This window comes from Artemia franciscana, chromosome 4, assembly GCF_032884065.1.
Source record: "Artemia franciscana chromosome 4, ASM3288406v1, whole genome shotgun sequence".
In the NCBI taxonomy this organism is placed as follows: domain Eukaryota; kingdom Metazoa; phylum Arthropoda; class Branchiopoda; order Anostraca; family Artemiidae; genus Artemia; species Artemia franciscana.
In genome coordinates this window covers 37,386,078-37,410,401 of record NC_088866.1, presented here as the reverse complement: position 1 = coordinate 37,410,401, position 24,324 = coordinate 37,386,078, and the positions used below count along the sequence as shown (strand labels likewise).

General features: G+C 35.3%; 1 protein-coding gene across 1 annotated transcript in view; it reads left to right on the top strand.

The window, feature by feature from the left end:
• Positions 1 to 13,676, top strand: part of LOC136026378 (caspase-2-like) — a 57,893-nt gene extending 44,217 nt beyond the window's left edge. The window contains exons 7-8 of the mRNA XM_065702925.1: positions 9,652 to 9,809; positions 12,824 to 13,676. Coding sequence (XP_065558997.1) covers positions 9,652 to 9,809; positions 12,824 to 13,041 — 376 coding nt within the window. The 3' untranslated portion in view covers positions 13,042 to 13,676. The remainder of the gene's footprint in view (positions 1 to 9,651; positions 9,810 to 12,823) is intronic.
• Positions 13,677 to 24,324: the final 10,648 nt, after the last annotated feature.

Sequence of the window (24,324 nt, the reverse complement as noted above, 5' to 3'; positions counted from 1 at the left end):
ATTAGAAGTTATAGTACCCTTTTTGGGAGTCAAAAATAATCGGAAGGCAAAAAGCCCCCATGCCTTTTTTCCCCAGCTGCATCCGATAAAAATTTTAATCTTGGCTCAAGGATTAGATAACAAAAACTCCGGAGTGGACACAACCTTCAGGGTCCAGGTGCAGGCGTTCTAAGTTATAACCGGGGGCATATATGGTTTAATTTTTGTACAATTTATTTTTTATTTCGTTTCACTTTTTTTACTTTATTTGTATTCTTTTATTTTTATTTATTTTTATTTTTTTCTTTCCATGCTCATGGTTCATCCCGATAATACCTGCTGTGTTATTAATAATATATGTATTTGTTTTCCTTTGACATGTTTTCCTTTTCTAATAGATTTAAGTAAAGATTTCTTTTTTGTTCATTTGGTGATTTAAATGGACTCCAAGTAAATCTGCTTTTGTCAATATTTTAAGTCGTGAGAGACGCCTTGGCTAGCTTGAAAATTAGTATTGTAATTAATTCGATGGGTCAGGCTAATAAAAATTTGATTAATATGAACCCTATTTGTAGTAGTAAACATATTTCTGATTTGGGGAGAGGGGTGGTTACCAAAGGAATTTTTTCTCTAACTCTACTTCAGCTTAACATTCAGGGTCTCTCCTTGTCAATAGATAATTTAGGATAAATTTGTTTCGAATGGACAGCTTGGAGTTGTTGGTTTATGCGAGACATTTTTGGATTTTGGCAATGAAATGCTATTGGGCATCCATGGCTACAAAATGGAACATACAAACTGCTGCAAGATGGCTAAAGGAGGTCTTGCCATGTATATATCTAGTAGTTGGGATCGGTTCTTGCGGGATTACATATCAAGGAATTTTGAAGGTATCTTTGAGTCACATTAGATTTATTGGTATTGATCTTATCTTAGGCAATATCCATTGTTCCCCTAGTGGTATGGTTTCGTTGTTTCTTCGGAATATTGAGGAAATACTTGACATGATACTGAAACGTCCGTACCATTTCATCATAACGGGTGACTTTAATATAAATTTGATGGATTCAAATTCTTCAACTTCAGTTGATTTTCTTTCCAGCATGCTTACCGCAGGAACTCTCCCAACTACATCCATCCCCACACGAGTAACTAATGTTACAGCTTCTTTGATTGACAATATTTTCTCTACGCTTAGCTTGAAGGAAAACTCAATTTTAGTTAGTGATATCTCCGATCATTTTCTAATATATTCTCGGTTCAGCTTTAAACAAGGAAAGAATAACAAGGCTCAATTGTTTGATTCTTATTCTATTAGGTTTGGTGAGAAAGAGTTATCTCTTTTTGGATTTAAAATGGCGGAAAATTCGTGGATCTTGTTTGAAAATGATAAGGATTTTTTTTTTTCTGTTTATTTGAGTCCTTTTATGAAACCATAAAAGAGGCTATTCTTAGCATTTGTAAAGTACCAATCACGGGTCTAAAAGGATTGTTCCTCTAAACCCATGAATTACATTTGGACTTATCAAAAGCTGGAGGAGGAAAAATAATCTCAGGAGGTCTTATAAATGCGCTACACTTTCAGCGAGTGCTATTTGTCTTTGTCAATTCAAGATTTACCAGAATATATAAGATTCCTTGTGTATGAAAGCCAAATCTTTCTATCATCTAAATAATTTTGCTGCATGTGACAATGATGATCTAAACCCAGTTCTCAATCTAGTTCTTTACGTATGAGTCTGGTCATTGGTGGTGAAGCTGCAGAGGGTGAGCTTAATGTCCAAGAAGCATTCACTTCATTCTTCGCTAGTATTGGTAAGAATATTCCTTCCATAGCTACTTTACTTCGGCCTAAGCCGGACTTCCGGTCTTACCTTGGGCCGTCTTGTGTTAAGTCTATGTTTCTGGAGCCAGTTACAGTAAGTGAAATTACTAAAATTGTCAATGGCTTGAAAAACTCTTCCTCATCTGGGCCAGATTCTATTCCTACTAAGGTAGTTAAATCTATTCTTCCTTCAATAGCTGTGCCACTAACAAAACTTGTTAATCTTCAATTGAAATATAGTGTTCCGGATGCTCTCAAGTGTGCTCGGATTATTGTTGTGTATAAAGAATTATCGACGAATTTCAGTTTTATCAGTATTTAGTAAAATTTCCGAAAAGGTTATGCTTTCTCGTCTCCCTACTTTTCAAAAATCTAAAAAAAAATCTCATGATTTTCAATTTGGTTGCCCAATGAAGCACTCCACTGAACATGCCTGTATGACCCTTTTGAGTTTTGTACATTCAGGAATATACCGCCAGCTATATTCCTGGATATTCGTAAGGCATTCAATTCCTTAATCCATGAAATTCTTTTATCCAATATGTCTCATTTTGGCATTAGGGGTAATGCATTTTCTTGGTTTCTATCTTATTTGAATGATAGGTTAATTTCTGTCGATCAACTTTTCTGTTCACCTTCAAAAGTGAATTTTGACGTCCCTCAGGGATCAGTTTTAGGGCCCGTGCTATTACTGATTTATGTAAATGATATATTTTATGCAGTAAAAAGCAGAAATTTATTAAATGCTGTAGACTCTGTCATCCTAAGCCTTCCCTTGCCCATTGTGCCAACTATAGTTCGCCCTCTTCTGATGTCCTTGTTTATTTTTCTGATGACAGCACACTTGGCACTTCGGGAAATTGCGAATCTGAGCTTCGATTAAATTTGGAAATTTGTTTGAAAGAGTAATTTTATGGTTTGATGCTAATTATCGTACTCTAAATTTTTCCAAGTCCAGTTTTTTTATATTTCCGCATGTTTCTCAGATTTGTCCCCAGATATCAGAAATTCATGTGCCAAATGGGAGAATTCATAGATCTAAAGATCGATATGTTCGTTTTTTGGGGCATTCTTGTTGATGAAAGACATCAATGTGACGTCTTTCAAATGTCACATTGAATTGATCAAAATGGAGATATGCAGGAGTCTCGGTATTTTACGGAAACTTAAACATATTTTCCCTGGATCAGTTTTGAAAATTCTCTTTCAATGCTTGATCCAATCATACGTTTCTTACTGTCCAATAGCATGGATCTCAACCTTTCATTGTTAAAACCACTTTCTAAGGTTTCCAATAAAGATAGAAATCTCATTAAGGAAACTAATCCTTCAAGAGTTATCCCATTACCTGGTCTCGAGTCACTGTATATTCTTTCGTGTGCATATTTTACTTTTTCTCAGCTTCATGGTGACCCAACCCCCCATCCCCTAAGTGTTCCGCCGTCTTTCACCTCTAATCAGAATAATTGTAATCTTCGCAATACCAAAAATCATATTCAAGTTCCTTTTACTCCTTGTGTAAGGTCAGATTTTAATCCTTTAATTGCGACTCGTACTGTGTGGAACAAGTTGCCCGAATCAGCACGAAGGTGCCACTCATTCGGTGTGTTCAAAAAAATTGTTAGAATTCTTTGGCTTCATAGAAGTTATTTATCTATTTTTATTTCACTGGAGTCTATTTAATCTACTGATCTACTTGATTAATTTAGTCTACTCGATCTATTAGCATATTTAGTTTTGTTTTTTATAGTTTTTATTTTATTCATATTTTCTTTTCTTCTCCTTTTTGCTCTTCTATCTGTAAGTGATTATTTTAATTTTTCTGAGTAAGTGACTCTTTTATCTTCCCCCTTCCTTACAGGCCAAAGAGTCTTTGGGGGAATAGTAAAATGTAATATTGTATGTCTATTTCATGATGAATAAAACTTGTCTTATCTTATGGAAGGGCTGCTCATATAAACTTTGGAAAGGGTTTATTTGATTAGAAATTAAAAGTTCTAGTTTACTTTTAAAGAGTAAAAAGAGATTGGAGGTCAGCTAGCCCACCATCCCACGCCCTTTTCCCGCCAAACCCATCCAATAAAAATTTTGAGATAGCCTTGTTGTTGAAAATAGTTCAAACATCAGATAACAAAAATCCAGAGTCGATTCAACGCCCCAGAGCCCTGTGGCAAGTGTTTTAAGTTATGCCCTGGGGGTATATAAGGTTTTTATGTAAGGGGTAGTCGTATAAAGTTTAGAGGTGGCTCATTTGATTGGGAATTGAGTTACCTTTTCGAGAGTCAAAAGTGACCCGATGGGAAATAAACTCTCCCTCCCCACCAACCCTCTTTTTCCCAAATGCGTCTGATCAAATTATCTATATAGCTATATTGTTCCAAATTGACAAAAATCATATAAAAATTGAGATAGCCATTTTGTTCAAAATAGTTAAAGGATAAAATAAAATAAAAACTCCGGATTTGAAGCAACTCCCCTCAGAGCCAGTGGGCAAGTGTTGTAAGTTATGCACCAGGAGCATATAAAGTATTTATGTAAGAGTTGTTCGTATAAAATCCAGAGGTGGCTCATTTAATTGGAAATTGAAAGTTCCAGTTACCTTTTAAGAGTCAAAAGTGAACGCAGGGCATCTACGCCCCCCCCCCTCACACACACCCTCTTTTTCCCAAACTTATTCAATCAAAATTTTTAGATAGACAACAAGAAACATTAGCCAACAAATTTTTAAAGAGTCCAGCTATTGATAACAACAATTTGGGGTCAACAAACCCCTCCCTCCTAGAGCCCGAGGCAGGGTTATTAATTATGTCCGGGGGCATGTAAGGTTTCTATGGAAGAGTTAAACTTCGGAGAGGACTCACATGACTAGAAATTTGATGCTATAGTTCCCGTTTTGAGAGTCAAAAGTAATCTAATGGCAACTAGACCCACTCCCCCACCAACCATCTTTTCCCTAAATGTGTCCGATCAAACTTTTGAGATTTGCATTTTGTCGAAAATAGATCAAAGATTATATAATAAAAACTCCGGGTCTACACAGCCCCTCAGAACCCGGGGGCATATGAGGTTTTTATGGAAGGAACGATTGTATAACTTCATCGGGGGATAGTTCTATTGCAAATTGAAAGTTCTAGTTCCCTTTTAAGAGCCAAAAGGGACCGGAAGGCAACTAGCTCTCTTGTCTTCTTTACCCCAAATCAAACGGATTGAATTTTTGAGATAGCCATTTTGTTAAACTAAATCAAAAGATTGTATAACAAAAACTCCTGGGTCTACACAACCCCCCAGAGCCATGGGACAAGTGTTGTATGTTTTGTCCAGGGGGCATATAAGGTTCTTATGTGAGGGTTTTGAAAATAGTTCAAAGATCAGATAAACCAAACCCCCACACCCACCCAAAAAACTTAAGTATGATTTTTATTCCAACAGTGACATGGCCCTGGCCTTCTCTGCATGCCCCCCCCCCGAAAAAACAACTTGTTATTGGTATTTTATTCTAAAATTACGGCAACACACCCCTGGCCCCCATGTCCCCCCTCAAGAAAAAACTTATTAGCAATATTTTATTTCAAAACTTATGGGAGCTGACGCCTTGTACTCCATGGTCCGATAACCCTCCCTCCCCAAAATATTGTCAATGATAAATCAAGGGAACTCACCCCTTATCCTCCCTCCATGGCCCCCCCCCAGAAGAAAACTCATGGTATTATAAAAACTCGTACTCCAAAATTCACGGTTTCTGACGCCTGGCCCTCCCTCCACGGCCTCCCAACCATACAAATTATTAACGATATTCTATTCCAAAAATCATGGGAATTCAGTTTAAGTTTATTAGCTCTTCCCAAAACTGTTCAAGATACCTTCAGTCTTCACTTCAACTCAAAACTTACAACAGGTACAGTGCTAATATAAATGAATAAATGAATCTCAAAACGAATAAAGCGAAGTTGACTATGCAAGTCACGCTTAAAACGAACAAAAATATTTTGCTATTGGAGAAGAAATGAAACCCAAAACGAGCAGAAACTGAATAAAGAATCATAGCAAATAAACATACAATATAAGGTACTAATATAAATGGTAAATAAAGGTACTAATATAAATGAGTAAATAAATCTTGAAACGAGTAAACTGAAATTGAATGTGTAGATCAAGCTTGAAACGAAAAGAATCTCTACAAACAAGAGTGTTTCCCTAACTGTAAACGTCTAAAGCCTAGTACAGCTTGGCGCTTCACTGAAAACGAATTATATTACAGATTTTTTTCCAGTTATTGCAGTATTGAAATGAAAATAAAATTATAGTGAAATAAAATCTTGAACGGATTTTCTTTCAATAATTAATAGAAGCATTAATAGAAACATTCAGTTTTATTTTATTTGTACTTTCCAAGACTGTCCAAAACACATATAGTTTTTAGTAAAGCGCCAATGACGCAGCAGATTTTAGACTTTTGCTATGATTGCTTGTTTAATTTCTGGTCGTTTTGAGTTTGACTTACTGTAGGTTTCTATTTCTTCTGATCTTAAGTTTAATACGGCCTTTACTTTTCTTTAGAAAATATCTTTTTGGAACGTTTTTTTTTTTTTTAATTAACTAATAATTATCAGGGCATACTTTCAATACAACTCGGCATAATGGTGTTTGGTCCCCTTCAAGGGTGAGCGAAAATTAAGTTTTTAATGCTTGTTAGGAGCAGTTTAATTTGTTACCGAGGGTACAAATAAAAAATGATAAAAAATTATAGTTGACTAATACGAAATTATGTTTGTTAGTCTTTGAGCCAGGGGAGGAAACCTGAAACGTTCTTCGTGCAGATCTGGGTGGGTCGTACTTTCCTTCTAATTTTATTTTCGCACTTTCAATTCATTTTCGAAAGAAATTTTTTGGTATTATTTGCCACAAATACATGAGTAATTGCCATCTCATAGCTATTTCTAAAAGATTTAAATCCAAAATAGCGTTACAAAAATTTTGCCTGCGTAAGTATTTTTTAAAGACGTATATTTGCAAACAAAAAAGAATAGTTAAAACAACGACGATTCGAAAATAATGTTGACTGAAAAAGAACAACTACAAAAAATTAATGAATTTTCAAATTAAATTTAAATGTGAATGGTACAAAGTTTAATCTGATTGATACACTAATTTAAATCTGGATGTTAAGTTTTACTATCCAATTGGGTTATTCTTGGGCGATCTATGACGCAGCTGAAGATGGTCATGTCTGCGAGGCTTCCCCTGAACTTTGATTTTTTATGGCACTTGGTATTAACCAAGTGACATATAGCAATCGCCAATTCTGTCGGTCTGTCTGTCTTTCGGTCCTGGTTTTGCTACTTTAGGCACTTCCAGGTAAGCTAGGACGATGAAATTTGGCAGGCGTATCAGGGACGGGACGATATTAAATTAGAAATAGTTTTTCCCAATTTGATTTCCCGTTTTTTTCCCTTTTTCCCAATTCGACCATCTGGGGGGAATGGGGGGCCGGTTAATTCGGAAAAAATAGAAAAATTGAAGTATTTTTAGCTTACGAACTGTTGATCAGATCTTAATGAAATTTGATGTTTGGAAGGATATTGTGTCTCAGAGCTCTTATTTTAAATCCCAACCGGATCTGATGACATTGGGGGGAGGGGGAGGGGTGGAACCTAAAATCTTGGAAAACACTTAGATTGGAGGGGTCGGGATGAAACTTGATGGGAAAAACAAGCACAAGTCCCAGATACATGATTGACATAATCGGAACGGATCCGCTCTCTTTGGGGTAGTTGGGGGGGGGTAATTCTGAAAAATTAGAAAAAATGAGGTATTTTTAACTTACGAACGGGTGATCGGATCTCAATGAAATTTGATGTTTAGAAGGATATCGTGTCTTAGAGCTCATATTTTAAATCCCGACTGGATCTGGTGACATTGGGGGGGAGTTGGGAGGGGGAAACCTAAAACTTGGAAAACACTTAGAGTGGAGGGATCGGGATGAAACTTGATGGGGAAAATAAACGCAAGTGTTAGATACATGATTGACATAAACGGAACGGATCCGCTCTCTTTGGGATAGTTGGGGGGGGGGGGGTTATTTCTGAAAAATTAGAAAAATGAGGTATTTTTAACTTACGAACAGGTGATCGGATCTCAATGAAATTTGATATTTAGAAGAATATCGTGGCTCAGAGCTTTTATTTTAAACCCGACCAGATCTGGTGACATTGGGGGGGGGTAGTTGGGAGGGGGAAACCTAAAACTTGAAAAACACTTAGAATGAAGGGATCGGGATGAAACTTGGTGGAAAAAATAATCACGAGTCCTAAATACATGATTGACATAACCGGAACGGATCCGCTCTCTTTGGGGTAGTTGGGGGAGGGGTTAATTCGGAAAAATTAGAAAAATGAGGTATTTTTAACTTACGAACGGGTTATCGGATCTCAATGGAATTTTATATTTAGAAGGATATCGTGTCTCAAAGCTCTTATTTTAAATCCTGACTGGATCTGGTGACGTTGGGGGAAGTTTGGGGTGGGGGAACCTAAAATTATGGAAAATGCTTATATTGGAGGGATCGGGATGAAACTTGGTGGGAAAAATAAGCAGAAGTCTTACATAAGTTATTTACATAATTGGAACGGATCCGATCTATGGGGGGGGGGGTTAATTCTGAAAAATAAGAAAAAAATGACGTATTTTTAACTTACGAAGGAGTGATCGGATCTTCATGAAACTTCATATTTAGAAGGACCTCGTAACTCAGATCTCTTATTTTAAATCTCAACCGGATCAAGCGTAATTGGGGGGGGGGGGGGGGCGGAAATCTTAGAAAATACTTAAAGCGGTGAGATCAGGATGAAACTGAATGGGAAGAATAAAAACGTGTCTAAGATACGTAACTGACATAACAGGACCGGATCTGCTCTCTTTGGTGGAATTGGAGGGGGGGTAATTTTGAAAATTGAGGTATTTGTAATTTACGAAAGGGTGACCAGATCTTAATGAAATTTGATATTTAGAAGGATCTTGTGCTTTAAAGTTCTTATTTACATTCCGACCAGATCCTGTGACGTTGGGGGGAGTTGGAGGGGAAACCGGAATTCTTGGAAAACGTGAAAATTGGGGTATTTTTATCTTACCAATAGATGATCGGATCTTAATGAAATTTGATTTTTAGAAAGAATTCAAGTCTCAGAGCTCTTATTTCAAATCCCGACCAGATCGTTTGACATTGGGGGGAGTTGGAGGGGGAGATCTTGGAAAAACACTTGGAGTGTGGGAATCGGGATGAAGCTTGGTGGATAGAATAAACAAATGTCCTCGATACGTGATAGACAGAATCGTACTGGATTCGCTCTCTTTGGGGGAGTTGGGCGGAGGGGCTCAGTGATTTGGCGAGTTTGGTGCTTCTGGACGTGCTAGGACGATGAAAATTGATAGGCGTGTCAGGGAGCTGCACAATTTGACTCGATAAAGTCGTTTTCCCAGATTCGACCATCTGGGGGGCTAAAGGGAGAGGAAAAATTAGAAAAAATTAGGTATATATATCTTACGAGTGGGTGATCGGATCTTAATGAATTTTGATATTTAGAAGGACATCGTGACATAGAGCTCTTATTTTAAATCCTGACCGGCATTAAGCCTCTTATTTTCCTTTTTAAATCAATCTATTGATTCATAGAATTTTGTTAGAGCTCATACCATATGATCTCTTGGCTCTTAGCTCTTCTCGCCTCGTCAAAAGTGCCATATGAGCTCTTAGCTCTTGTTTATTTTTTTTATTTTTTATTTTTTGCTGCTTAACAAATTTAAAGGTTGTACCTGTAACATTGCTTAACGAGTTTAATTGGAATTGACAGGGGCGATACATCTGATAGAGGTGTTGCACACCCTATACCCTATGTTCCAGAGGGTGCGTACAAAAAGCCCCGACTGTATAAAGACGGCAACAATGAAAGTGCTGATGAACTACATAGAGCTGTGGATGATATGACTATATTCAAATCTACTGTACCAGGTATGTTTCTCATTCTGTTTATGCATTACGTATCGATGTTAGTCTCTCTCTCTCTCTCTCTCTCTCTCTCTCTCTCTCTCTCTCTCTCTCTCTCTCTCTCTCTCTCTCTCTCTTCCTTTCACCGATCCTTATTTTTCTCTCCTTCTCTTTCTCTCTCTTCTCTTCTCTGTTCCTGCTCACATGGAGTCTCTGCCTTACTTTAATTCCAATTTGTCGCTTATCCACTGCTTGTGATAGGTGTTTCTAAGTTAAGCCTCATTAATTTATAATTATTTGGAATGGATTTGCGAGGCAGGGAAATTCCTGCTATCCCTAAGTTTGGCATGGAGGATTCTCCTCGGAATATTGAAATATTTTGGCATCGAAATGTACTTTCTTTCGGATTTTCAGTCATTGTATAAATGCTCCATGCTGTAAAACAGAGGGTTTTGATCCGTGTGTATCCGTGAACTTTGAAATATAGATAACTTTGGTATATGCAGGCCACGCAATGAATGTATCCCTGTCTCTCAGGTTTTAGTGATAGTTAAGTAAACTATCACTTTGATTTGATTTTTACGAACCTTTAAAGCTGAAAAAATTTAAACAGGAAAAAAATGTTTTATTTGGAGTTGTTCAAGCAAGATAGTAAAAACTAAAAAAATGAAGGAAAGTTTGAAAAATGCTAGAGGTCGCTTTTCTATTTTGAGCAACATTTGTATAAAATATTAATGTTGCTTTGGTATGCAGGATACTACTTCTACTCTGGCTTTTTATGGCACTTGGTATCTACCAAGTGACATATAGCGACTGCAAATTCTGTCGGTTGGTCTGTCTGTCCTGGTTTTGCTAGTTGAGACACTTTCAGGTAAGCGAATACGATGAAATTTGGCAGGTGTATCAGAAACCAGACCATATTAAATAAGAAACTGTCGTTTCTCAGATTCGACCATTTGGGGGGGGGGGGATTAGAAAGATTTTAAATCGGAAAAATTAGAAAAAAGAGGTATTTTTAACTTACAAACGGGTGATCGGATCTTAATGAAATTTGATATTTAGAAGGATATCGTGTCTCAGAGCTCTTATTTTAAATCCTGAACGGATCTGGTGACTTTGGGGGGTAAGGAACCTAAAATCTTGAAAAACGCTTAGAGTGGAGGGATCAGGATGAAACTTGGTGGGAATAATAATTAGAAGTCCTAGGTACGTGATTGAAATAACCGGAACGGATACGCTCTATTTGGGGGAGTTGGGGGGGGGGGTTAATTCTAAAAAGTTACAAAAATGAGATATTTTTAACTTACGAAGGAGTGATCGGATCTTAACGAAATTTCGTATTTAGAAGGACTTGTAACTCAGATTTCTTATTTTAAATCCCGACAGGATCCAGCGTCATTGGGGGGGGGGAGTTGGGGAGGACCGGAAATCTTGGAAAACACTTAAACCGGAGAGATCAGGATGAAACTTGTTGGAAAGAATAAAAACAAGTCCAAAATACGTGACTGACATAACCGGTCCGGATCCGCTGTCTTTGGTGGAGTTAGGATGGGGCTGCTGTTAATTGGGAAAAATTAGAAAAATGAGGTATTTGTAACGTACGGACGGGTGACCAGATCTTAATGAAATTTGATATCTAGAAGGAACTCATGTCTCCGAGCTCTTATTTCAAATCCGAACCAGATCTGTTGATATTGGGGGGAGTTGGAGGGGGAAACCGGAAATCTTGGGAAACTTTTAGAGTGGAGAAATCAGGATGAAACTTGGTGGGTAGAATAAGCAAATGTCGCAGATACGTGATTGAGGTAACCGTAATGGATTTGCTCTCTTTGGGGGAGTTAGGGGGTGGGGTTCAGTGCTTTGGCGAGTTTGGTGCTTCTGGGCGTGCTAGGACGATGAAAATTGGTAGGCGTGTCAGGGAGCTGCACAAATTTGACTTGATAGAGTCGTTTTCCCCAATTTGACCATCTGGGGGGCTGAAGGGAGTGGAAAAATTAGAAAAAATGAGGTATTTATAACTTACGAGTGGGTGATCGGATCTTAATGAATTTTGATATTTAGAACATCGTGACTCAGAGCTCTTATTTTAAATCCCGACCGGCATTAAGTCTCTGATTTTCTTTTTAAATCAATTGATTCTTAGAATTTTTCTAGAGCTCATACCTTATGAACTCTTGGCTCTTCCGGCCTCGTCACAATTGCCATATGAGCTCTTAGCTCTTGTTATTTTCTGTCACTAATTTAACTTTTTTATTAACTTCTAACATCTTATCTCCACGGGAATAATAACTTCCTGCCCAGTGTATCAAGTGTAAGACATGCCTGTTGTCCTCTAGTCAGTGTAAAAACTAGATATTGTACACCTGGAATTGATGAATGAACCAACAGATGGCTTCGATGGGATGGCACTACCAGGGAGCCTGTGGCAGATGGGTTTGCCGTGCTTGCCTTGGTGTTGCATCTCTTCATTTTTGCACTGATGCTGTGATAAACAGTGTCGCACGGCAAGAAAACTGCTGAGAAGCAAGTAGACGTACTTGTAAAGAATCATTGACTCACAGGAGAACACGGAGGTCATCTGTGTTATTTCGAAAGGAAATAGCCTATCTAACAAGAAAGTCAAAACCAACAAGTCATTACGGTCATAATTCAGAGTGCCATTAAAATTAGACCTGAATCCATGATGTGTTTGAATGGGAATAAGCTTCTCTAGCATAGTTTCGCTGAAGAGCAAAAATAATATTTAGAAGCATTTCTGGAATATCAGTTTTCTGTTCAATGACTTTTTTCAACTCAAAGTAAGTGGCTGAATAGTGTGGCCTATCTCCGATGAAATGAATATGTCTTTATAGATGTCACTAGCGAATTAAGATTCACTAGCAAAAAAGGACAATTTATTGCTTTTTAACCAATTCGGAAAAAAAAATCTCAGACACACTTACGTTTTGTGTGTGACAAAATTGTAAATTCAAATACTATTTGTAATTATTCGGTGAATTTTTAGGGTAACTCTAGTTATATCTATAATTGTTTTTCAGGATTTGCCTCACACCGTGAAGAAAAGTATGGATCGTGGTTGGTCATGGCGCTCTGTCATGTGTTTGCTCAGAAAGCCTGTGACAAAGATGTGTATACTCTTTTCAAATTAACAGATGAAAAGATTAAAAGTATAAAAGGCTCAGAAAACCAACGACAAACAGCAGAAATTATCAGCAGAGGAATGAATAAAGAGCTGTTTCTCTATCCGGGCTTATGAGGGAGTTGAGAAGACCGTAATATCCTGTGTTCGGTCACCTGTATTTTTTCTCTTTTTTACTAAGGTAAAATGGCTCATGTATTACACATTCAGCAAGACCGAGAAAATTTCAAATCCCCTCTGTCCGTTCTATCCACTAAAAAGCTAAGATGGGTTAAGGGGTTGGTTTTTATTGGAAATATAACGATGACTAATGATTCCTGCCAACCCCTCCAGATAATTCTTTTTATCTAGCTCGTATATCAAGCTGAAACTAAGAGTAGACTGGTAAAACTGGTTAACAACTGGTAAGACTAGTAAAACTAAGAGAGGGGACAGGGCGGCCTTTACGGCATGCCTAGATTTAAAAAGTCTTCCCCACAGATGTTCTTCATAAGGCTACAGTGATATATGAGTGGATTATATCATACCTGTCGAAATAAATGAACTATTTAAGCAGATACAGATTTGTATATATAAAACTTGTGTTGAAACGGTCTTTGGTATTTTATAATAGACGATACCCAACTTTTGACAAACAGGGTTATCCAAAGGTCACATGAGGTGTCTATTTTTCATAAAGCTAAAATTGTCTGAGATGTCGTCAATGTGTGCTTTAATTGAATGTATGATTTATTAAAATTATACCCAGAACAGCTTGATTGTGTCTTTTCAGGCTATTAGTTATATGAGTATCTACTTGGGTGTGGTTTAAGATTCACTTGAGTTTTCTGACAAGAAAAGATCTTATGCTGTGGAAATTTGGGTCGTACAAGCACTTTTTTTTTTAAATTGCGCGTCGTGAAGCAATGTTTTTGTGAAACTTTACGTAAAAGCCGTCAGTGTGTCTCAATGCTCCTCGAAAAGGCTCTGAACCTTAAATAGTAGTGTTCGAAATTCATTTTTACTGTATGTTCAATGTATCTGTGAAGAAAGGGCTCACAGTTGACAAGAACATTGCTGGTCTTTTCAGCAGTCATAAAACATCATAAAACATCTCAGGAGACCAGGTTTTTGGTCAAGAGGTTGAATTCTTACTACTAGAAAACATAGTAGCCTACTAGCAAAGGCGAACGACTTCTCAAGCTTTTCTCAGTCTTTTTTCAGCTTTCCTAGCTTCATCGAATTTTCAAGAACGGATTCACGGCCTGAAATAGGTTTCCCTTCATCAGTTTATCTTCTAACCTCCCTTCGTCAGTTTACCTTCAAACTTCCGTTCATCAGTTTTCCTTCTACTTCTAACCTCCCTTCATCTGTAAATAAGTATGGGTCCATTTATATATATATATATATATATATATATATATATATATATATATATATATATATATATATATATATATATATATATATATATATCACTAAACCCTTACTGTCTGGGTAAATACTTTTTTTCGAGAATAATATTCATACTGTTATCTTTCAAGATTTAGAAATCTAATTTATTATTGGATCTGAATTATGTTAAAAATGACTGAAGATTTCAAACACTGATGAAAAAATCATTGGAAATTTCAAAATTTGAATTGATGATTTCCAACTTGCTTATACTGAACATTAGGATAATATTTTATTTTTTAGATTGTTATTATGGTTTATATTTCCGATAAAGAAGAAAACAAGGTGAAAAATATTAGGTAGTTGTATTTTATCTAATATAAACACCTTGTGTGATTTTTAGACGACCCTTTCATTTTTTTAATTTTTTTTCCTATTTTCTCCTTTTCACTAACATTGAGGGATTTTCTAGAATTTGAAGTTGACTTCATTTTCTGTGACTATGCTAAAATATTTTAGCTTAGTTGATGAATCCTGATGATGCATAAAACTCGTAAAAACTGACGAAATCTGGTGCAAAACGTAGAAGCCTTTTGTATGTTTTGCACCCAGAGATATTATTTGCTGCAAGTCTGAGTCAATAATAAATGAAATTAAAGTGCGTTAAGCGGTAGAATCTAAACAGAATTTTCTTTTATAGTTCTTTGAAAGAACTTTTCCCTTCAATTTTAATTTAATGTAAATACTATTGCCAGGTAAGGATGGACTTTAATCATAAAATAAAGTTTAGAAGCTTCTCTTTGTGTTATGAAAACGACGACGGATTTTATTTTATATAAAAAATGTCGATTCCTGGCGGTAGTTTTGAATTTGAATTCTTCTCCAAACTGATTTATGAAGTTGTTGGTTGCGTTCGAGTGACCAAGGTACATTAAGTTTGGTTTTAAGTTAATTTCTTTGTATTAATCATTATTTTGCATCATTTAACATGGTTTTGCACTGTTTGAACGTTATTATGTATTTTTATTTTTTTTGCGTGTTTTTCGAAAGAGTCTGACTATAAATTTTAGAGATCACTAATTAGAGTTTTGGAAGTGAGTGAACTTAATCTTTGGGAATGTTCTTCTTCCCTTGAAGCTAATGGCTAGTTTAGTTTTGTGAAAATAATTTGTTATTCGGCACATATATCAAGTGATTGAATATAAAAATTGCATCGCCTTAGTCTTAGGGAATATTTCAAAATATTTAGCTTATCGTTTTGGAGCTGTTTTCTATTTGTACCTTAAAAACTGGGCTGTGATGCTGCCGAGATGGTAAAAGGATGGTGGAGATGGCTTATAGTTTTGGTTCAATTCAATTTTTCTTTTTCTTTTTTTGTTGGGCTCTGTATTAAAATGAATTAAGACGAGAAAATTATTTTTGACTTACACGCTTCTGATATCAAGATACTAAAACTTATTTCTTGCTTTTGCTTGTAATTAAGTAGGATCATAAAACAAGATTATAAAGCTAAATTTTTAGGCTAATTGCGATTACCTTTGGGTAGTTTCAGAGAGGAACAAAAAAAGTATTAAAAATACGAGAGTTTCTACTCTGATAATGTATAGCTGTTTGATCAAGTTTAATACCAAATCTAGTGTTCCTTTTTCTATAGTCGTCACTGCATGTCTACGGTTTTTTAAATCCTCGGTATAGTTGTAGGAAGGTATTTGAGTTTACGCAAAGCTATAGATAAATATATGTCAGTTGGAAGATAAAGCAATTTTTTAACCAGTCCTTTGCCGTGTTGAAGCCTGATGATGACATGACGTAGGATCAATCAAAATATTGCTTAATTATCTGTAGCTGTAAAGGAGCTTAATCCCCCTCTCTGGCTGTATTCAGCAGTCACGCTATTCCGAGAAATCATCTCTCTTGGCATAGGTATATTTGGGGGTATATAATTTTTCCATTGTTCTGTTTTATCGGTTTTATTTATGGAACTTTTCTGGAGTCTACTGGATTCCATGTGAGTTTGCACAGATTTGCCAAAAGAAAAGTGGAAACGCTGACCCAACAATTGAATCGTTAAAAAAAAAAAAATTCTGCCCACAAAATGCACTTCCTGCAATTTGAGAATTGAGATCCATTGCTAGAAATTAAATTGTTATTTTTGAACTTAGTTACTATCTAAACAACACTACAATAAAGTTTTTTCGTAATTCTACGTATTTGATTGATGCCTTTTCTTCAATTTTTGTAAGAGTGGTGTAGATTTGTTATTTAATGTTGGGTGGTATCTATCCTGTCACATAAATCTGGTCATTTGTTAGTTTTAAGTATTTGGTCTTGAGTGATGAGTTAGACTAATGTATGAAAATTCTGAAAAGTGTGTATTTGTGTGGATCATAATCAGAAGAAAAGAGTTCAAACAAAACAAATAAAATCTCAAATTTTGATTAGGCTCCAGGCCAGAGTTGAATAATCTAAATTGAATAATCTTATACACCTGCTCCTCTTCAGCTTAGCTACAATAACAACAAAACGAATACGTCCTTACCGGCATAATTTTATTATTATTTTTTGTGGTTGCCTTTATTTTAATTTTCCTTAGTTCTATTCCGAGTTTAACATTGTTCCGTCCATTTTCTCTTATGGTGTGCAACGTTGCTTCACAAAGTTTGTGTAACATTTTTTGGATTAACTTTTCAAAAGTTATGTACGTTGAAAATGAATGAAAAAAACGAACTTTGAAAGTAATTTTATCCAACTAAACGAATTCAGATTTCAACTCGCTTTCACAGAACATTAACGAAGTTAGGTTAACCAAGTACATCAAGAGTTGTGTTGTTATTATGTAGCTAGTTTAGAAAGTCTACAATACTACCGAAATACGCACTAAACCATTAAGTTGAGAGAGAAATTACATTGGTTGGAAAGACCAAAAAAAACATGATTTCTAATAGAACTACCCATGCATAAATTAGAAAACTGTGAAAGTGTGTATATGGTCCTTTTGAAAGCTTGCGAAAGCTATGGTCCATTTTGTCCAGTGGCGACAACATTGGCAGGTATAAAATCCTTGAAAAATAATTTCTTTGAAAATACTCGTAGAGACAATTGAAGACTGTTTAACCCTTTACGAGTTTGCCAATTTTTATTTTTGTTTATTTCTGACTGGAATGTTTTACTTTAAAAGTATCTTGATTTATAGTGAGGGATCAGGAACCATTGTTAAGTCTAATTACTAATGTATTGTTAAACATTTTTTTTGGCCGGATTGAATAGAATCTTTTAATGTTGAAATTTTGTAACCTAAAAACCGAAGGTTGTCAATTATTGATGGGGGCTAAGTCTTACCCCTATTTATGTGTGCGCTTATGGTGGCCATATTAGGATTCAAGTTCAAGTTTTTATTTCAACATTTACAAATAAATAAATAAAATACAACACTTTCGCGCTTGGGAAAACCTATGAGGGTTTGTATTCGCGCGAAAGTCCACATATCTACTTATCTATAATAACAAATCCAATCTCTCTTACTCATTAGTACCCAACTCTCCCTCCCCCCTTTCATTCCTCCCAGCCCCACCTTACCCCCTGCCCACCCTTACCTCCCTAGCCCACCCTTACTTCCCTAGCCCACCCTTACCTCCCTAGCCCACCCTTACCTCCCTTGCCCTACCCTTACCTCCTGAACCCAGCCTTCTTCCCCTAATCACCCTACCACCCATAATAAAATTCAAAATTTATCCCCCAAAAATAATCTTTTAATTTCTTTTTAATCTGAGGTACGTGTTCCGCCACCCTAATGCTCACTGGTAGTTCATTCCATACATTTGGACCCATGTGTTTCCTTGAGTTTGTTTCATAATTATGCAGATCACACTATCGTATCACCACACTTGGCTATCGATTAAGCATATATTTTGTTATGTAGTATGTTAAGTTTTATTCATATACACGATTCATACTATATATCTTATTGCTGAATATTATACTATTTGAAGGGTATCAATAAAATGTGTCAATATTATACTACTTGTTTCGCGGTTCGAGGTTTTCTAATGCAGTCGATTTTTTTCTAATTTTTGCCAGAGCTTATCGTCTCGCAACCATCAAATATTGTGACAGAGTTTAGCTATAAGGAAAATACTCCTACCCTCATAAGCAACGCCTATCTCAGCTTTAATATTGAGCTAGCTTGTTGTTCAGGTAATATTTGATCGTTTTACTTATAAGTTTATTAGGATTAGGCTATTTTAGCACCAGCCAGTTCAGAGAGTTCCAGTGTGTGCCTTCCCTTCTCTCAGGATCTTAAGATACGTGCTATGTTCTTCTCTTGAAATCCCCCCCACAAAAAAGCACATTCTTACGTGTTACTTTGTTGTTGTTGTGATCACGTACGCTTTGTTATCCCGTAAAGGTACGAGCCTTTAAATATGTAAACTGCTATTATTGACAACGCGCTGCAGCACCAAGCCCCCTGAGACAACACAGCCGTGCACGGTTCTCCTTCATCCCAAGATATTCAAAGCTTCCTTCTTTACGCCCTCTCAAGAAAATTGTATTTTCTTTAAGGCCTTTTGCCGATCTCTTTCCACCCATTCGAGGACGACCTGCTTTTCGTTTGCCTCTATATGGTTGGCTGAAATGGACGATATTTGGTAGTCTGCCATCCTCCATTTGCAGAAAGTGTCCTAGTCATCTCAACCTCACTCATTATTGCCCTATAATGCCGGATAAACCACAATTTTTAACACAGCTTACTGTTTAAAATACGGTCAGTCCCACAAATAGCCAAAAGATCAATAGCCAAGTCTTCTGGAAAAAATCTAACAAATCCTCTTCCGTCTTTCGAAATGCCCCATTTCAAAGCCATACTTGGCCCTTGTTATCACTGTTGCTTTCAATATTCTAATCTTGGTTCTTAGACTTATCTTCCTATTTTTCTAAACTTCTTTCAATCGTGAAAAAATATCCTTGGCCTATGCTATATAGCATATATGAATTTAGATTTTTGCAATGGAATTTAGCATATTCGGGGGTAAAATAGCTTGACTTGAGTGAGCTTGATTGCTTACTTGTAAAATTAATGCGTTGCTTAAAGATTCATCCAATCGTCTTATAAATTTATGTCTCTCTACTTTTCACTATACCCGCTAATAATTGATTCAACTTTATAGGATCCATCTATAGAATGAAAGTTTTATTGAGCAACTTTCGAGAGTTCTTTTTCGTAAAAACCACCAATAATGAGTTCACAAGTTTTGGCTGACAGTTCATACGTTACATGGATTGTATGTTTCACTGCAGCTACTTGAAGCACTTCAGTTATATAATTTAGTAGATAACACTTATCAAGAACACCCTTACTTTTATTAATTCCAACCAAATCACCAACATTGAATTTCTTTATTGATGGTTTTTAAACTTCGACACAAGGAAATAGATTAGTGCAGACCTTGTTTTCATTTCCTTTTTTACTCGCTTCCATTGGTTTCATTTTGATGAATCGATGATAAGAATTGTTATAATTGTCGACAAAAGAGAGTAGTACATCTATCCAATGTTTTGTGTTTTTATGTATAAAATATTTCCATAATTTCTCTTTGATTGTTCTACTAAGCCGTCCAACAATTTGAGCTTTCAATTTACTTTCGGATGAGAACCAGTGAATTTCATGACTCTTAAAAAATACTTGAACGTTTTTCATAAAATTCTCTACCTTTATTTGTTTGTTATTTTTTGGGTTTTTTATTTTTTAAATAAACCCGTAAAAGCATTAATAATTTTCTTACCCGTTTTATCCTGTAAAGGTATGTACCAAGCATATTTACTAAGACAACCGATGACCAAGAACATAATTAAAATTATTATTTTCACTTTTATACTGCTGCATATCAATCAAATCTGCTTACCACTGGTCATCGATAATATGACCGTAAACGCGTATTCTTTTAAATGTATGATAAGCTGGATGGTGCAGTGAATAACTATTTTGATTTTGCAACAGTTCTTTGATTCTAGTTTTTGATACAGTAAAACCATGTTCTTTTAATTTTCTATGTAAATCATCAATCCCTGAAAGTTATGAATTATAGAGTTCTAAAAGTTTGTTTTCTATTCTACTCTTGCCAGTGCAAATGCTGCTTCCATTTATATAAGGTTTCTGCTCATTGCTTCCTGTTTAAAAAGCGACTTTTCTTGCAAGAAAAAATGTAAAAATACCTTTGAGTATTGGCAATTCATATCTTTTTTAAACAGTTTGAGTTAAAGACTTGATTGTAGTAATCTCTTTACACCCGCATACAATAAATCTCCATTTCTTACAGATTTAAATTATTAAACAAATTTAATTTTTTTTATCATATGAATGCACATTAACAGATTTCTACGTTTTCAACAAATTTGAAATTTGGAATTTTGTTTAATAAAATTAGCTCTATATAAATGGCAGACATTGCAGAAGATATTAAAAAGTTGTTTACAACAAAATCCAAATTCACCAAGATGAAAAATCAATTGCCGCATATGAATTGCGGTCATTTGCTAAACACAATAATCTAAAGACTATTGGTGAGAAACTTAAAATATTCAATACTACCAATGATCATCTTAATAATAAAATATCAATGTGCAATCAATATATTCAATGGTCACAAAATGTAAAAAGAGAAAAAGACAAAAGGTAGTATTGTCATAATATTGAACCTGAATTAAATGTAAAATTAGAAAATGTAATCGAAGAAAAGAATAAAATCATTTCAGATTTAAAACTTCAAATTAATAGTATACGAAATAAAGATATTACTGAACATGAAATTTTTTTAAAAATCAAAACAGATTTCGAGTGCTAGAAAGTATAATGAAGTCAAGAATAAAGTAAAAATTTATTTTAATAATCAAATAAAAGTCGATAAAAAGGATTTTGATAAAAATCCACAATTTATTTGAGATTTAACCGGTAAACAGAGTGTTAAAAAAGAATGAAATATTGATATTTCGATTTTTTTTTTATAAATAAGAAAAAAAATAAAAGAATTTCCAAATATCCCAGAGAACATGTTTAGAGAAGAAGAACATGACAATAATCGAAGCATTCAATGGATTAGAGAAAATTCCCTTACAGTTAATATTTTAATGAATTCAAATGGAAATGATTTTAGACCACTTTTTGACTCTGTTGTTAGAGATTTACAAAATACAATGAATGACAGAGATAGTTAAAGAGTTCAATTTGCAACACGTTTAATATTTTATTCCTAGAAGGGTAGTGAAGAACTTGAACCCAGTCATTATCATAGCTGCTCCTGGATTTTTAATAAAAATAGTGACATCGAACAAAGCTATCTAAATAGTACCCACAGGAATATACACACATTGGTCATAGAGAATACACCCAGATAAGGCTTACAATTTCAATTTGAGAGAGTCGATGGAATTGAGTATCGAATGACAAGATTACCAAATTATGTGGGAGTTACTTATAAACAATTACCTGACTTTTAAAAAAATAAAAAGATCTTGCATTAAATGCTTTCTTTGGTCAATACTCACGTATCTTCACCCAGCAAATGACAGATATGTTGATAGACTATCAAAATATAAAGCCTATGAGAATGAATTCGACTTTAAAGGGATTACTAATTTTCCAATGTATATTAAAGCTATTTGTAAATTTGACAACAAATATAATATTAAAGTTCGTTTATTTGAAATAAGTGGAAATTAAGTGATTAGAGCTCATATTCCTAAAACTAAGATCAATGGGAAAACAGCTACACTACTACTAAATAATAATAATTCACCACAGCACCAAGCCGCCTGAGGCCAACACAGCTATGCACGCTCCTCCTCTAACGTAATCTATTCAAGGCCTCCCTCTTTACACCATCCCAGGAAGTTCCTATTTCATTTAAAGCTTTATTTATAACATCCTCCCACCCCAGATAAGGACGACCTGCTTTCCTTGTAGCCCCAGACGGTTGGCCAAAAAGGACAATCTTCGGCAATCTGCCATCCTTCGTCCAGAGAACGTGGCCTAGCCATATAAACCTTTTTTTTCATTATACCCCTAGAAAGCGGGATTGAACCACATTTTCGTACAACCTACTGTTTGAAATACGGTCATTCAGCAGGGTACCCAGAACAATCCGTTTGCAATTTCTCTGGAAAATATGTAGTAATTTTTCATCCGCTTTTCCGAGCACCCTTGCTTCAAAGCCATATTTGACCACTGCCATCACCGAAGCTTCCAATATTCTAACCCTGGCTTGCAGACTTATCTTCCTATTCTTCCAAACTTTTTAAACTGTGAAAAAAACACCCTCAGCCTTGGCTATTCTACTTTTAACATCTTCGCTGCTCCCACCGTCTTTACTAACAATGCTACCAAGGTAAGTGAAACTGCCTACCTGATCAATCTTTTCTTTTTACCTGAAAAGAATACGTCAATGTAAAACGAACAGAAATTACTTAAAAAAAAGTTTTCCCACAAAATAAAGTTTTTCAAAGAAAAGTAAAGAACCCCATTAAACCAAAAATGAACAAAAATCAAATCAAATAATCTACCAAGCGTATAACTACCACAAATCAGTATCGGCAAATAAATGAAGCCCAAAAGGAACAGAAATTACAATAAATAACTGAGTCTAACTCAAAATGAGTAGAGCTTTAAACCCATATGCCTCCCCAAAGCCCGAACATAATTTGTACTTCACTGGAAAGAGAGCTTCTTATGTTTTCACTTTTATAACTTTAAAAAATGAAATAACCTAAACATTTTAGGAATAAATATCAGCAAATCTGTATTAAACTGACAATGCACATTCATTTGTATTTTTTTTCATTTTTGTTGCTGCTATTGATGCTCTTTTTTTGGGAGGGAGGAAGGCTATTAAGGGAGGAATTATATAATTCTACATTTAGTGGACTCGTAGTAATTTAGGCACCCCTTTAATCCGACGTGTCTTATTATTGAACATTTTATGATAATCTTCGCTAATTTAGATAATGTATGATTGGCCAGTTTACAACTTGTGTGTGCCAGTGCTATTGTAATTGACGGTAAAGCATTTATTTTTGGTTTTAGTCGCTGAATTTAAATTTAGCTACAAGTGAATCATGATATAGGGTTACAGTCTACTTCTGAAGTAGTTATCAAAAGACCTTCCAATAGAAAAAAAAGCGTTTAAAGAACTTAATATGAAAGATTTAGTTTTTGCTGTTTGTCAATCATAGAATTTATTACCTCCATTAACTATTACGTCATCATGAGAAAATTCACTGCCTGATATAGTCGCTACTTCTAGCAACGATCCTCAAATTATCATAACATTGGAAGAAACAGAGCAAGTTTCTGTTGAAACAGGAAAATATTTGGCAATCTGGTGCCTTGGAATGAATAGAGAGGAAAATATTTTCTATGAAATGTCTGGCAGAGGGATTGTAAGAGATGTTCCTAGTTCTGCAGTAATAAATCAGGAAGGTGACAACGATTCTATTGCAACTATTCCGCAACTGAACAACATCAACCTTGTATTTCAGTTATGTTAAAACAAATAAAAAATTAATGAATATTTTCATGTTTCATAAGTTACTGATAAATTCTACTACTAACAACTCACCGCAGCACCAAGCCGTCTTAGGCCAACGCAGCTACGTACGCTCCTCCTACATTTCAATCTATTCAAAGTCTCCCTCTTTACGGCCTCCCAAGAAGTTTCCATTTCAATTAAGTCTTCTTTGCGACATCCTCTCACCCCTGATTGATTCATATTAGGATTTTAATTCATAGGTCTAGAGAGTTTTGGTGCACATGCACATTTTTTGTATATAATTCTTTCCTAATGTAAATTAGTATTTTTTTTGGTAAGCTCTATAGGATTAATGACGTTAATTTAATAATAAAGCGTAAATTCTCTTATTATGCTGTACATTAATTGACATACATTAACGAAGTATGATTTCTGCTTCAGATTATAACATACAATATAGAATCTCACTATTATATCTGCAATTTGTTAAATCAGAAAATTTCGATAG